Below are 16308 nucleotides of genomic sequence, written 5' to 3' on the forward strand. Positions count from 1 at the left end.
ATATTCACTTCACCCACTTTTAGTTGTCATATTGTGCTTTTCGAAAGTCAATAATTGTCAGGAGCCATTTTGCCCTTTCGGTTAAAAAAATAATTTGATATGCCGTTTTTGTTTTTTGAAAGAAAAAAATTGGCCTTTTGTCTCCGGACTCACATTAATTCATTATTTTAAACAAAAAGTTTAGATATTTAAAAATTATACGAGAAGTACTATGAATTGCAACTTTTTTGCATATCGATAGGCATAATACAAAAATATGACGCTTAACTTGGCGCCAACGAATAACTATGCCCTCCAACTTAGAATGTGCACAAGTATACACTTAAACTATTATAAAATTGAACAAGTAATCACAAGTGTCCTACATGACATAATACATGTAAGATGCCATATAGGATACAAAATTGTCATGTAGGATGCGATGTAGGACGAATGCGTTCATTTGTTTTATTTTATACAAAAGTGTCTACTTATGCACACTCAAAATTAAAGGTCATAGTTATCGATTGACGCAAAATTAAAGATCATATTGATATATTATGTCATATCCTATAATGAAAAATTATATCGTAAAATATTAGTTAAAATTTTTATCTTTAACTCTAAAAATAGAAAATGAAGACAATTAAAAATTGAATAGAGAGAGTATATCATAGTGATGATTAAAGATAACGATGACACGCGATCCAATTAATCAACTTGATTTTTGGTTGTGTTTGTTTTCCCACTTATGCATGCATGTAGATAAGTTATGACTACGTTGGCACTATATTCCAAGATTTACTTTAATTCTTGAATCATTACTAATAGCTTCAATTAATTAAACATTATAATTCGTTATGGAAGTAAATAAATTATAAACATTGATGTTGCTAGCTCGTAAGGTCTTTCGTGGAATGCTTATCATCAAGATTTGATAGGCGCTACAATGTTTATTTGAATTTAATTTTGTTTCATTTGAAAAAATATATTTTATTTTATTTTTTGATAATTTTTTATTTCAATTTTAAGAGTAATTTTTTACCTTTTAAAATATATATTTCACTAAATAGTGCCGAATAAATTGAAATGAAAAAAATGTTTGATTGCTCTTTCTTAAAATTATCCTATTATATATTCTTGCTATAAGGAGTTAAATGCATGTACCAAAAAAGTTACTTAAGAGTAACATAGTAATGTATGGTTTCTTAATGAAATACTCATTGCCTTACTAGAAAATAAGAAATTAATAACGTATGAAATTTTGTAGCTTATTAAATAATAATTCATGCTAATTATATAATTGTATAAAAGTGAATCCTAGGTTTGCCTATGTGGTACTATCATTAAAATATGTAACTTTTATGAAAAGATATGACTTTTATGGAGAGTTGCGATTTTATGAAGAGTTACGACTTTTATGAAAAATTGTGACTTTTATGAAAGGTTGTTATCTTTCCGAACGGTTGTAACTTTTCTAAAGAGTTGTGAATTTTTCGATAAGGCACAATAAGTATTTGTTGACACTACTACGCTTTGTTGTCTGTAAATAGAAGATTTTCCTCTCATTTTAAAATAACAAAAATTTTGAGATTTTTCCTTCTTCTTCTGCACAATTAAATATTTGTGTACTTTCTTCTTGTTGAGTGGCTCTGACACCATTATTTTTGTATAATACATTTGTCAATAGAATTGTTCCATCATGAGAGGATCTATTTCTTTAAACCTCATGTACTAAAGGGGAAAGATTTCCTCAAAGATACACTAGACTCAGTTTTTTCCTTTGTTTTATTCTATTGTTATAGATCCTAATATATTTTTTACATTCATTTATTTATACTTATGATATTAATTGTTATATTTGAGTATATGTTTTAAATTTTATTGTTTATGTTTCTACAAAGTTATGTGTTAGTACATATAAATATTATTTATTAATTTAAAAATTTAATTTCTCTCTTGATGTTCATCTAATTTGCCAAAAATATCAAATAGTAACACTTCCTGGAGGCAAAATGATAAATTATAAAATCAAATTAAAGATGATTAATTGAAGGATAGATTATAGCATGTTATAATTATTATTTTTCTTTACATTATTAATATTTGTTACAAAGTATTCTTTTATGTAAGATAATATGTATAGTGTTTTAGTTTTAATGACGAATAGATTTTAAATATTATTTTATAAATTTAATGATATCAAATTCTCGCGAGAAGCGCGAATAATTTTACTAATTTCATATAGTTATAAATTCGTAATGAATTACCGATAAATTTGTAGCTAATTTTTATTTTCTAGTACCGTAAATTATAGTATTAATCTCTAGTTGTAGGGGCCAAAATGAGACATGTACAAAAGAAAACTCACCAACCCCCACACAAACTAGTCCCCACACCTCATATATATCTCAAGGCCCTCCATCTATAATATAATAATATATTCTATATAAAGCCTAATTGTGTACATGCAATTCAAAAACACATACACCATGAAGACTACTTTCTTACTTTTCTTGATTCTAAGTTTCTTGTTCTCTGCTTTGGCTGGAAATTTCAACCAAGATTTTGATATTACATGGGGTGATGACCGCGCTAAAATACTCAAAAACGGACAACTTATGACCCTTTCCCTTGATAAAGTCTCTGGCTCTGGTTTTCGATCCAAAAACCAGTATTTGTTTGGAAAGATCGATTTGAAAATCAAACTTGTGCCTGGTAACTCTGCTGGCACCGTTACAACATACTATGTAAGTCGTTACTACATGTTATATTAGGATTTTGTGAGTATACATATATATACCTCGTCACCCTCAGGTCATTAATTCTATAGACCAAAAAATATTTTTTATTATGCCTTTTAAAATATGAGATTCATAATCTTGATCGGATAATATGAAAAGACTCTGATATATATAGCTAAGTTTTATAATATATTGAATGGTGATATTTGATTAGATGTTAGTATATTTTATAAGTTTGAGTTTTAATTGGTGTGAATTTACAAAAATGTAGCTATCTTCGATAGGATCAAGTCATGATGAGATTGACTTTGAGTTTCTTGGGAATTTGAGTGGTGACCCATATATTCTTCATACAAATGTATTCACACAAGGAAAGGGAGATAGAGAGCAACAATTTTATCTTTGGTTTGACCCCACTAAGGACTTTCATACATATTCTATTCTTTGGAATCCTCAAAGCATCATGTAAGTAGTTCCTATCTCTCCCACACTTTTTATTTTGCGTCTCAATATATTACGGGGATAAAAGATCTAAAGTATCTTTAGATTTTGATTGAAATTATGGTAATGATATCGAATTTTGATATTAGAAATATTTGATTAATATAAATAGTAATATGTTCACGTGACACATATATGTCTTTAAAATATACTATTAAATAGTGCATGGAATAAAAGGTTCTCCATAAAGTTTGGTATCGTCACAACAATTCCGGCCAAAGTTGAAGTTTATTTTAACCTTTTCTCTCTATGATTTGATATAAAGTTGTTTTTAAATAATTTTTAAACTCTTAAAAAAAATTAAAATAGATATTGATGTGATTAAAAATCATTTCATGAAAGATAAAAAAGAATTTTAAAGTCAAGTTATTATTAATTATAGAAATGTAACAATGATTTTTAAACTCTTAAAAAAAATTAAAATAGATATTGATGTGATTAAAAATCATTTCATGAAAGATAAAAAAGAATTTTAAAGTCAAGTTATTATTAATTATAGAAATGTATCATTCTTTCAGATGAACTAAAAAAAATGTGAGCAAATCAATTATTATATTTCACTTGTATTTTACTAAGTTCTATTTTGGACATTTACTTGGTATTGATATTTTCTAACCTACCGTTATTATATTGATAAACTTCATTATTAGTTAGTGTAGTACTACTAATAATATTGGAAGGTTTCACGTAATTTATTGTGGGGATTAGTTTTATATTTCCACCCAAGTACCTTTCTTGATTATTCAAAAACAACTCTACTGTAATTAATTTTGATTGAACTTTTTGGATTTAGTGCTTATACACAATAAGTTTAAATCATATTTTGAATTGCTGGATATATTACTACCAAAAAATATCAATGGAAAAATCATTTTGGCCAGAGTAGTTTTTACTATAAAATTAAATATATTTATGGGACTTACGCCTCATTTCCGATGCCTATGCCTCTCTCCGTGCTGCGTAATCCACCTCTCCCGACTCGTCGTTTTGAAACACTGGTTATAAGTACTTTTTTATATAAAATATTTTACTCGCCCCGCCTTTAGAAACACTGATTATATAAGTATCTTTTTTTTCCTCATAAAATACCTCCCAACCCCATCTTTTGAAATACTTATTATAAGTGCTTTTCTACATAAAACACCTCCCCCCTCCGTCCCGCCTTTTGGTAACACTGGTTATAATAAGTACTTTTGTACGATAATACTTTCCCGCCCTGCCTTTTGAAACACTAGTTATAATAAGTAACTTTTTGCATAAAACACCTCTCTCGCCGCCGTTTTTTAAAACACTGATCATAAATATTTTTCTTCATAAATACTCATCTTCGCCATCTTTTCAAACACTGATTATAAGTACTTTTCTTGAACTTAATTAATTTGTCCTTATATGTTGATTACTAATTAGTACTTATCTTTGACCCCCCATTTATTAAAAAAAATCAGATTTTCAGTAGATGGGACACCAATTAGGCAATTCAAGAATCTAGAATCAAGTGGTATCCCCTATCCAAAGTCACAACCAATGTGGATATACTCAAGTTTATGGAATGCAGATGATTGGGCTACAAGAGGTGGACTTGTCAAAATTGATTGGACTAAAGCCCCATTTATTGCTTCATATACAAATTTCAATGCACAAGCTTGTGTATGGTCTTCAACTTCAACTTCTTCTTCTTGCAATTCTACTACACAAGATTCTTGGCTAAGTGAAGACTTGGATATAACAGGCAAATCAAGGATTAAATGGGTGCAAAATAATTACATGATTTATAATTATTGTAATGATATTAAACGTTTTCCTCAAGGGTTTCCTCTTGAGTGTTCTCTCAATTAGTGCATATAAATTAACTTAATTATTGCATTGTAATTAAAATAATGTACTCAGGATTAGTAGAAATGTTTTGTTTGATTTGAGGAATAAGATGGAGAAATTCCATTTATACCTATTTGATAATTTTTAATATTACAAGTGATTAGAGGATTTTACCTTCTTTTTTTTTTTTCAATGGATTGAGTTAACAACGAGTAGGTTATTTACCCGCCTAAAAGATGGTGAAATGGGCTAAAATATGGATCATCACTCAACCCAACAATTCTACTAAGTTTTAGTTGCTTTTTATTTATTTGTTTTATAAATCTTTAATACCTATTAAATTTTTTTCTTAATAATAGTTATATATAACGTATCAAAATAAAAAGTCTCTCTAAAAATATTTTGATAAAAATTGTCATGAGCCCATCATCTAAACAATATATTGATCCAGTTTTTAATGGGCAGAAATGGTTATGCTGACAAATAGGTGGATTAATGACCCAAAGTAGATCTGATTTTGTCACCCCTACTTTTAAGGAGTTAAATATGGATGGATTGAAATTTTAATAGGAGATTTAGTAATGGAATGATTTATTAGATAATTTTAACTTGCATAACATAACTCATTTTTATTACATATTCTTTTATTTATTTAAATACAGCTAAATAGATCTTAGTGGATCTTGGACATATTTATTACATATTCTTTTATTTATTTAAATACCACTAAATAGATCTTAGTGGATCTTGGAGGCTGAAGGGTTCAGGTTGAGCAGGCCGACATAATGTGTGAAGTGAAAATACAATGATGTGATGCATGAGGTAGACATGAAAGTGAGGTTTGACACACAAAATATTTCCAAAAGAGAGATTCATGTATCTTGAGTCTATAATCCTGGAGAGTGGAGACTTCGACGATGATATCACACATTGTAGAAGTGGAGGTTTCCCTCTGGAGCCTTGTGTGATTAAAACGTAGCATTGAAACTGAAAGATAAGTTTTATAGAGAGGCGGTTAATTAGACCAACTTAGATGTATGAGGATGAGTGTTGTAGAGAGGATTTCTGCTTAACCATTAGGATCTTATCCAACTACTTCCTGGTTGCTTTAACACTCCACATTTATTCATCAATTTCCTCACATTAGCAAAGTCCTCCCAGTTCTCCCACTGCATAAATAGTTATAAAAGCACATGAACTGTGGGATTATTCTTCCCAGTCTTAAGCAAAAATTCTGCCTTGTCTAACATTGCCATAAGCAACACAAGGCAGTCATATTAACAAGTCCATCCACAAAGTGATACCTGAAAGAAGACTGCGTTCACGCTCCATGCTTAATCCCTAGCGTGTGAGCTCAAGATGTTCAAGTGTAGAAGATCAAAATCTAGGGGCTCAGATAATACATCCTATATGCATTTCAGATCAACTTAGCCCGGAAATAAGCATGGTGTTGACAAGATAAAAGTGTAATTTGAATGTGATCAAGATAAAAAATAAGGTGCCTAGTTTGGTCATGTTCAAATTAAGACACGAGAACAGAATATATGACTACATAAAACAAAAAATTTGAGATCAGTATTGGACTTGACAAATTTCTTCTTGGAATTTTATTTGGTGAAGTACAATTACATATTTTAAAAATGGACAGTCAAAGACTACATATCAAGAAAACGGACCTTGCATGTGGAACCTGTGGAAGGATACAGTTTCTAACAAGAAAGGTGCCCTGAAAAAGATTATTCCACTTTTCCTTTTTGACAAGTAGTTGTCTCGAAAAATCTCTTCCAGTGGACAGCAGCAGGAGGAAGCATTTTAATATTTACATGTAAAAACGCCAAATGGTTGCATTAGGTAGTGAAACTGGCATGATTATGTGAAGTGCAAACGCATGTGAGATTATGTAGACAGAGTTACGTAATTGAGGACAAGATCAAACAGTTGCTTCAGAGGAACTCTATACAATTTTTGATACACACTTTATGTTCAGTCCTTACAAAGTGCTGACTGAACTTAGACTGGTAAACCACTTTTCTAATGAACAAAGTAAGTGGAAGTTAGATATTTAAGCAGGCATCCATTTACCCATAGCAACGAAACCCTTCCTCACCTTCCCTGTCAACAACACGAACATTAGATGCAAAGCCAAATACTCATCGATCAAGTTGTGTAACATGCCTTTATCTCTATTCAATTTAAAACTACATCACTTTATTGCATGCCCAAAATGACAAATTCTGTCATGAAAATAAAGATGGTACGCTCAAGAATTTGAAAGCATTAATGAAGAAGATTGTGTTATGGAACAATTACTTGCAAGTGGGAGAAACCAGGAAATTGCCTCTGGGAGGGGAATGGGTGGGGTGCAGATGTTTACCACTTCAAGAGGGGGAAGATTGACATGAATGATTGAAGTAGAAACTTGTAAGTTCTATCATGGTGATGATTCTGTTCCTAAATGGCATGGACACTTCTAAAGTGGTCGTGTTCTTGTTGGAGATTGACATGACCCCTCGTTTGACATTCTTTTTAGTTGGAAACTTGGAATAGTTTACATATAACTGCAGTCATAAAACTATCCGTTTCCAAAACGAAAAAAAAAAGAAGGAAAATAGTCTTACCTCATACAATTTCTGCTTTCTTATTGGTTTTGGCAGTGCTTTCTTTCCTCAAAGCCCCAAAGGAGAGAAAATAGGAAACATCATGTTCTCTGTTTTCCGTCTGTCGTGTATTTTCACTTATGTTCTCTTTGACAACGAGAGGATAGGTTCCCCCTTCGAAGAACACTTTCTCAAGCTTATTTCTCTATTCCCTTTCAGTTTGTAGATGACAAGTGGTTCGTCTCAAGTAGGACACTGCTGATCTCTACATTCACCTATGTAATTTTGACTAGATTCAAGAATCAAACCCATTACCAATAAGATTCGATTTATATGACTAACCCAAAAAAGGTGAGAATCTAGTGCAAGCTTTATTGAAAATGCTTATTTAATGAGCAAATTTCCTTTAGCAAGAAACACATGATTCAGCTGCACAAAAGCTGCTGATTCTAACGACATATATGCTTTCTTGCTCATTAGTGCTATAGAAATCACTACAAAACCATCCAAGTTCTTGCTTCAATGTGTCCTGTACTTCCACAGGAACCGAGTATGTTGGATAAGAAATTGTTTGTATCCATAGTATAGAACAGGGTACCTTAAAGACAATAAAAAAAAGAGTATGAAAGTGCTCGCGTTGAACCTAATACTTATAATAGAGAGCCAAAAATTATAGATTTTGAATGACATAACTGACTCATAACTCTCTCACACTAATAATAAAAGAACAGGCTGTAGATGTCGACAAACTTCTATTTCCAATAGCTTCCTCCATAACTCCACCCTCCAAAAGAGTAACCACAAGTCTTAACGGTTTCTAGAGTTAGTTCTTGGGAAAATAGCTTGACATGCAACGAAAAAATCTTGAGCATGAGAAAATGAGATTGAACCAAAAAGCTGAACAGGTTGAGCTGACCTTCAAGAATGATTAAGCTTCATGTTTTGGGGAAGGACTTACATGGCTCTGGTCTAGTGGTAAAGGTGTAACAGATGATGTGTGGTTAGGCACACTTCACAGGTACGAATCCTGCCACACACAAAACTTTGATATTTTACAGGAAAAGAATAGAGGGGCAGGCCCATTATCAACAACGATTCGAACAGTGTGCAGAGATTTCTAAAATTTCGGGGTACGGATTTGTTTTATAATATTTTGGTAGCCCAAGAAACCTCATTTCCATTAATAATAGCCTTTGATGGGATAAGTGAAAACTACATGTTACCAATATATCAGGTAGGCATGTTGTTCATGCAAATGTCATATTCATGTCCAAGTCCCTGCTACCTAATTAGAGATGCAAGCTAAGTTTTATCTCAATAGAGGACAGATAAAATTTTATGCAGAATATTTGAAACCTCATTTTATCTTCTTCTATTGCGATAATAAAGATATACACCTTGAGTCTAACTCAACCCCAAAACTAGCATATAGGGTGAGATTATCCTAGACCATATAAAGATGCCAACTTTCCTCATACACACCTATGTGGGATCAACACCCCTTGCAGACTGAACATATAGAGCGTGGACAATGTAAGATGGGAGCCCAACATCAGGTAAACAATAAACTGGGATGGACCTGCTGTGATACCATAAAGATGTGGATCTTGAACCTAACTCAACTCTAAAAAGGCAAAAACTACCTCATAAGGTGAGGATTGTACAACACCGTATAAAGAGACCAATTTTTCTCATATCCACCGATATGGAACTCAACATATTGTATTTGGATCCTAGTAGGCTATTTCAATGGTTCCAAAACACCTTTTTGGATATTAGATTAAAGGAAAAAAAGACGCAGAGGATTTTTTGAAGTAAAGGCTATATGGGACTTTTTCTTCTTTTTTTTTCCCTAGCTTATGAGACTTCTTTCATGTTAACCTGGTGTTTGTCAGTCTTACTTGAGGTAACATATAACGTTTTCTACTCTCAGGCAGGCACTTCTTTTAGTCAATTTCCAAGCTAGATAAAGGAGAAGAACGGTGGTGGGTTGATAGCTAAAAATAGCCAAACAAGAGCAAGAAAATCCTGGGATATACTCATCTAGGTGTGCTATGTCGGTCTAACTAGAGCAAACGGTACATGACATACGTACCAAACTCGCAACCCCCCCACCCCGCAAACAATGAAATTCATGAGTGCAATTAGAGAAAAGAAAATATAGTAGATTAAGAAAAGGAAGTATAAAGAAGTTTGTTTCATACTATAAGGCCATCAAGAAACTCTGACAAGAAGCTTCCTGATCCATGAATTTTCTCATCAGTTTCTCCAAAAATCCTTTCACAACATAAAAAGTGGAATTTTCCCTCTATCCACCTAAAAATCAAGAGGTTTCACATTTATACAAGGTAGACATTAGACAGACTCATATGGTATAGCAACCTATACTATCTTCACTGGGAAATTGCATACTAGTATTATCGAGAGAGATGTAGTATCATGTAGAAAGTAATAGATAGTGTAATCAGTGGCTTTCCCCGTATCTCTAAGCATCAAACTGCAATATACAAAGTTACTAAGAAATTGCTTCTTTTCGTTTCCAAACTACACTATTTAGCTCATGAGTGTTTGCCAGAATATCGTCAAGAATTTCACATTTTATCCGAACAGTAAACTATTAATTATCCATTGTGATATTTTAACTAATAATTTAGACCTTAAACTCCAGTAATAGAACACATGGATATCTGTATATCTTCTAAATATCCAGCTATCAATTTTACTTGTTACAACATAGCTCCTTGAAGACTGGTTAATAAGATATTGTAGGCCACAATTAGACTTCAGAGAATCTGTAAGAGCAGGACTACTTCTCAAAACTAAAGGCAAATTAATTTGGAAAATGCAGAGTTGAGATTAACAAGCACAATTAATGTACTTACAGTTCCAGATTCCCACAGGTTTAGCAATAAACAATCAAAGTAGAGGGTCAAGTGTATTGGACAAATACATAGCGATAATGAGAGAAAGGCACTACATTTAGGGATCAAGGCATAGGATAAAGTAAGAAACACTTAAAGACAGGCAAACATTATGAACGCTAGCACTACAACTTCCAGAATACTTATCCACTAATTTCTTTACTTAATACTAAAAGATATACAAGTACAGGAATAGAAAAGGGGAGAAACTTTTGTTCTGAGCTCTTCCTTTTCCAGGTAGGAAGCAAGAACGACGTTGTACCTTGGTGTTAACTCTAGTTGGAACAATAGGGATACGAATAGTTTCAATCGGAGGTGAAACTTCAGTACATATATTATTGAAGTCGGAATTAATCGGTATATCATCTAGATCTTCTTCTTAATCAATTTTTACTTCTTCATTTTCTTTGATTATTACCATAACGTCTTTCATAAAGCTAATGGGAAACTATAGGAGTATTCGAATTAATTTCTATAAGACCGGAACGGGAAAAACTAGTTTCACTCACATGTGTAAATTCAGTATTTATTTTAACAGGATGAAATTTAGATTTTGAAGAACTAGCACCTTTATTATTTTTTGTAACTATATTTTTTATTGATTGTACAAAACAATTTTACCTTCACTTTTTTTAGAAAACTATAAATTATAAAATACGAAATTTCACAAGAACAATAATATATAATAAGAACAACTTACAAATAATAAATGCAAAAAATATATATAAGATTAGAGAGTAGAACGAAGTTACCAAACGTTTGTGTAAGAACAAATGATTATAACCGAAAATTAAAATTTTGATGTCAAAACTTGAAATTTGAAGAAGATTCCTCCTTCAAAATACACCCAATGATATTATGATTAAAATTTAAAATTTGAATATTGAAAGTCTGAAATTTTGAGAAAGATAATCGTTACAAAATTGTATGAAAAATATAGTCTGAAACTTATATGTGTGTGTGAGAGAGATTTTTAGGAATTATTTGTGGTTATATGTTGAAATTGAAAAATATAGTCATTTATTGCTATTAGGGGAATGGTTGGGAGTGGGGAGTGGGGACTACGGATAGCCGGACTGGAACAAGACAAGTCACAAGAGTGACAGGGGGCAGGCGTAGGTCCAGGGTGCCAGGCTGGGCAACAACTTCAATAAAAGTTGCAGAGGTGTGGGGGGGGGGGCTTTAATATAAATATAAATTATAATATATAATATAAATTAATTAATAAAAAATAAATAATTAATAAGATTGGATGAAAATCGAGATAAATCAGTATCGGTACATTGGTATCAAATCGCGATTTCATGCCGTTTCGTGTATTGATTCACGGTGTTTTGCTCCGTTCCGTAGGCTATTGAATCGGGACGAACCGAAATGTTACTAGTACAACCCGGTCGGTGCCCAGTCTAACCCAGCCCCACAGCGTCCAAGTCTAGAGGGCCAAGGAATTTGAAGGGCTAACGCGAAAATTCCCAACCCAACCGTCAAAGGGCCGAGGACTGGAGCGAGCTAGCCCTTCTTTTTTTCTCTTTTTCATTTTTTCTTTTCAAACTTGTAATTCTATAACATTAAGAAAATGACAAGATTTTCAAATCAAATATGGCAAACAATGGTGTTATTTCAATAACACTAGCAAAAAATCTAGTGTAATTAGCATGTATCTCGCAAAACAGATATGCGAGCAGATTAGAGAGTGACAAGCAAGATGTGAGTGTAAGTGAGGGCGCTAGATTTGTCTATGTATGATGGATACACGGAAATCTACTTGGAGTATCTAGAATAAATTAACCTAATTATGAGTCCATATATTATGAGATACATGTGTTAAGATATATCAAAAACTGATAAGATTCATAATATTAAGACATACCCGTTTGGCCATAGATTTCCCAAATAATATTTGGGGGAAAATTTGACAAATAATGTTTGTCCATACAATTTGTCATTATTTGGCAAATATGTTTGGCAAATATCCCAAATTTACAAATACTAGTTTTTTCTAGTATTGAGCCAAATCTCATTATTTGGGATCTTTTGAAAATTAAAATTTTACCCCAAACTTTTATCTTTTACAAAAACACCCTCTATAGTAGTTGTTTGTGTTGTATTACATAATTTTTTTACGTGAACACCAAAATAGTGAGAAAGTGAATATTAAATAATGATATCGTTGATGAAAATGATGAAAAATTAACTCAAGGTAATAAAATCATGTGCTTCGTCTACTTCACGATGTATGGAATGATACTTGTTGCACTCGCTCCAAATTATCACATTGCTCTAGTGTGATGAAAACTATTTGTTATTGTTGTAATGAACATTCAATTGACTTGTAATACAAACTTATAGTTAGTTTTAATAGTTTTTAAAACTTATGGGTATGAATCATATTTTTCTAAAAAAATGAAATATATTTCCCAAATCCTATGGCCAAACACATGGTGAAATTTCACACAAATTTTCACTCAAATAATATTTGGCAAGAATATTTGAAAATTTATGGCCAAACGCTAGCATAGTGTGTATTTAAAATATTATATATACAGTAGTGTGATTAGTATAAGTTACCCTTAAATAAAATGTTTTCGCCCATATGTTGACCCCGACGTTGCCCCAATCAAGCCTCAAGGGCCAATGACTTATATGAATGGAACTTATAAGCCCTAATTTTAAATGGGCTAAAAAAATCAATCCTAAACCTACCCCAATAACGGATTGAATTGGGTCGGCCTTATGGACTAAGCCCATTGTGATACTCTATATATATATATAAGTAAACAATAGATATAATTAATAAAAATATCCATAATTTTTTTTGTCAAATAAATGTTCTCATAACTGAATAATAAAAATAATCTTATTATACAATATTGTTAATAGTATAAAATTAACTAAAAAATCCAGCTTCTTATTAATAGTTTTCAAAAATTAAATTAACTCAAATTTATTATTCGACAGCTCTTTTTGTGTTGTCTTAGACCTTAGTTCATATATGAGCAGTCATTATCTTGACATAGATTATCAGCTTTTTTTTAAAAAAAAAATAAATTTAGTTACAATCTTTTAAAATACTTAATAAAAAATAGGAATGGGCATTCGATATTTCGGTTCGATTTCGATATTTTTGGTTTTTGATCCTTGTAAAATGTTTACCAAATATCGAATAAAAATATTTCGATTCGATTCGATTTTTATTATTTCGATTAGGTTTTTATTAACTCGATTCAGTTTTTTTATTTCGATTTTTTAATGGGTCTGCTCAGAAAGAAAAATAAATGAAAGAACAAATTCATTTTGAAACTTGTTAACTTAAAAGAAATGAAAGAAGAAAAACAAATCAGATGTAGATTGATGATCGCCGCTCGCTGTCCGTCGGAACCCGAAAGTCTGCTGCCGCCTGTGCAGCTGTGCTGTTTGCCGGAAAACGGCCAAAAATTTGATGGAAAACTAACAAAACAAATGAAATAAGAAAAACTTGAAAGGAAGAATGGTCTAATGGAACTATGGAAGAATGAAGATTGAAGATGAATGATTTTCATATTTTGGTCTTTCTTCACTCTTTTGGATAGGGGATTAGGGTGTCTAGGTCGAGCCGTCTAGGTCATTAGGTGTGGGGGTTTCTATAACGTATAAAGTAAAAGTATAAAAGTTAAAAAAGTATTAAGTAGTCTTTTACTTTTCATTTTTTTTCTTTTTTTAAAAAAATTATTTAACGTAAATTATTAATATAATTAAATACATAATATACTATAATATATTTTGGTTTAAACCAAAAATCAAAAAATAAAAAATTACGTATCGAAAATCAAATCGAAATATCGAAAAATACAAAAACGTACATCGAATACTAAACTGAAAATCAAAATATCGAAAAAATTCAATTCGATTTGATATTTCGATTTCTGGTGTTTATGTCCATCCCTAATAAAAAACGCTAAAGAAATAAAATGGTAAGTGAATGTGAAGACCTCTTAATATACAGGAAAAATATAATAATAACAATAATAATAATAATAATAATAATATAATGAACAGTTAGTCTAAACGTTGTCGAGGCCAATTGATGCTTGAAGAATAAATTACGTATTTAAACTATTAATTTAAAAGACTAAAATTTTAATATGTGATTTGCTTTATCCTGTATTATTTTTTAAGATCATTTATGAATTTGTCCCATTTATCTTGTTTATCTTGTTAGTATCTTTATTTAAATCATAATTAAGATGAGAAAATTATCTATAAAAACAAGATCAGAAATTGACTTTTATTAAGAAGTATTAAGCAGTAAGTTTATTTTTAAAATTAACAGGTTAAGTTTTTAAATAATTTAAGAGAAAATATGTTCATCTATGTTTTTTTATCAGATGTATAATTATTTAATTATGCATTTACAAATTAGATATATATTAGAATAAAAAAAAGGAAAATAAAAGAATAGAGTGTTGAGTGGAAGAGATGTGAATACTAGGGGTGTGCAAAAATTGAATCGATGGATAAATCGAATTGAAAAAATGTTATTAAATTATTGGGTTATTGTATCTTTAATGAGTTTTTAAAAAAAAATTATTGAGTTATTGGTTCGGTATCTATATTTACTATTGGGTTATTGGATAACCGATAACCCAATAAGACGGTAATAATTTATTATTTATCCTTCCTAATTATTAAATATTATTAATTTAATATATAATTAGACACTATAACTATATCAAATTATTAGTATTTTAGCAACTTTACACTAGGTTGCTTTACTAGTTTTTAATATTTATTCAAAACCTAAAGATTAAAGTAAGGGTTCACAATGAAATTATTTAATTTCAGTTTTAGTTTTAGTTTGTAATTATAGATTGTTGCATTTGCAAGTTCGTAAAGGTCCGTAATTTGAGTAACATAAAAAATTTCATACTATGTTTTGGTGAATACATGTAATTATAACCTTCGTACTATATTTTCTCTTTTTGATGTAATTTTTCATTATCTTTCTTGTTTCACTATATCAAAACATTTAGAGAATTGAGAAGGCATATAAAATATTACGGACATTTTCTTATTGGGTAAATCGAAAACCAAATCGAGAATGATCATAAACCGATGAACTGAAAAATCCTTAAAGAATATCATATTTGATTTGTTATTGGGTTAGCATATTTAAAAACCAAAAATCAATAAACCGAACCAATAATATATAAAACAGAATCGACTGTTGCACACCCCTAGTGAATATATAACATATAAAAAGTAAATATATGAATCCACTATGTAAATGTCAAAAGAAGAATGGAGCGTCACGTATGACACAACTATTATTGATTTGACCTTTACCATTATAAATTTTTTCTATCAATTTGATCCCGTCCAAATATACTTCAGTTAGTATTCGGCATGGTACTAGGCTAAGTTGATTATTATCTTAAGAAGAAAATTTGGCTACATAAAGGGTGTGTTTGGCACGATAGAAAATATTTTTCAATTTTCTCATGTTTGGTTGAGTAAAATATTTTGGAAAATATATTTTGAATCGACTTATTTTCCTCAAATTTAAAAAAAATGACTTCCCTTCAAAAGTTAAGAAAACATTTTCCAAAACTTTCCTCCAACATCAAATTACAATTTCTTTATTGGAGAAAATCAATTCATTTTGTTGAAAAAATAAATTTATAGCTTTAACAAATATTTTCCTACTTCAATTTTTTTATTTTTTACCCCATCCTCACCCCGTTCCCCCCTTCCTTACCACCCCCTCCCGTCAGT

The 16308-nt window shown here is 30.8% G+C and overlaps 1 protein-coding gene and 1 long non-coding RNA gene across 2 annotated transcripts; one reads left to right on the plus strand and one right to left on the minus strand.

Moving 5' to 3' along the window:
- Positions 1–2432: 2432 nt before the first annotated feature.
- LOC107019104 (probable xyloglucan endotransglucosylase/hydrolase protein 23) lies at positions 2433–5172 on the plus strand. The gene is made up of 3 exons (XM_015219680.2): positions 2433–2729; positions 2995–3188; positions 4670–5172. The coding sequence occupies exons 1-3, from the start codon at positions 2448–2450 to the stop codon at positions 5058–5060; spliced, it is 867 nt and encodes a 288-aa protein (XP_015075166.1). The 5' UTR covers positions 2433–2447; the 3' UTR covers positions 5061–5172.
- Positions 5173–5641: 469 nt separating this feature from the next.
- On the minus strand, positions 5642–11293 carry LOC107020309. Its single transcript, XR_001456827.2, has 4 exons — positions 7658–11293; positions 6716–7151; positions 6344–6445; positions 5642–6208 (listed from the first exon to the last, which is right to left on the minus strand). It is a non-coding gene; the product is annotated as an uncharacterized LOC107020309 (long non-coding RNA).
- Between the last annotated feature and the right edge of the window lie 5015 nt (positions 11294–16308).

The sequence above is a fragment of the Solanum pennellii genome, chromosome 5 (genome assembly GCF_001406875.1).
Source record: "Solanum pennellii chromosome 5, SPENNV200".
Lineage (NCBI taxonomy): Eukaryota > Viridiplantae > Streptophyta > Magnoliopsida > Solanales > Solanaceae > Solanum > Solanum pennellii.

Excerpts from the sequence above, each read along its gene's own strand:
- LOC107019104 (XM_015219680.2), top strand. The coding sequence starts at position 2,448 with ATGCAATTCAAAAACACATACACCATGAAGACTACTTTCTTACTTTTC. Across the intron at positions 2,730-2,994 it reads GCACCGTTACAACATACTAT|CTATCTTCGATAGGATCAAG; the intron begins GTAAGTCGTTAC and ends ACAAAAATGTAG. Across the intron at positions 3,189-4,669 it reads TGGAATCCTCAAAGCATCAT|ATTTTCAGTAGATGGGACAC; the intron begins GTAAGTAGTTCC and ends AAAAAAAATCAG.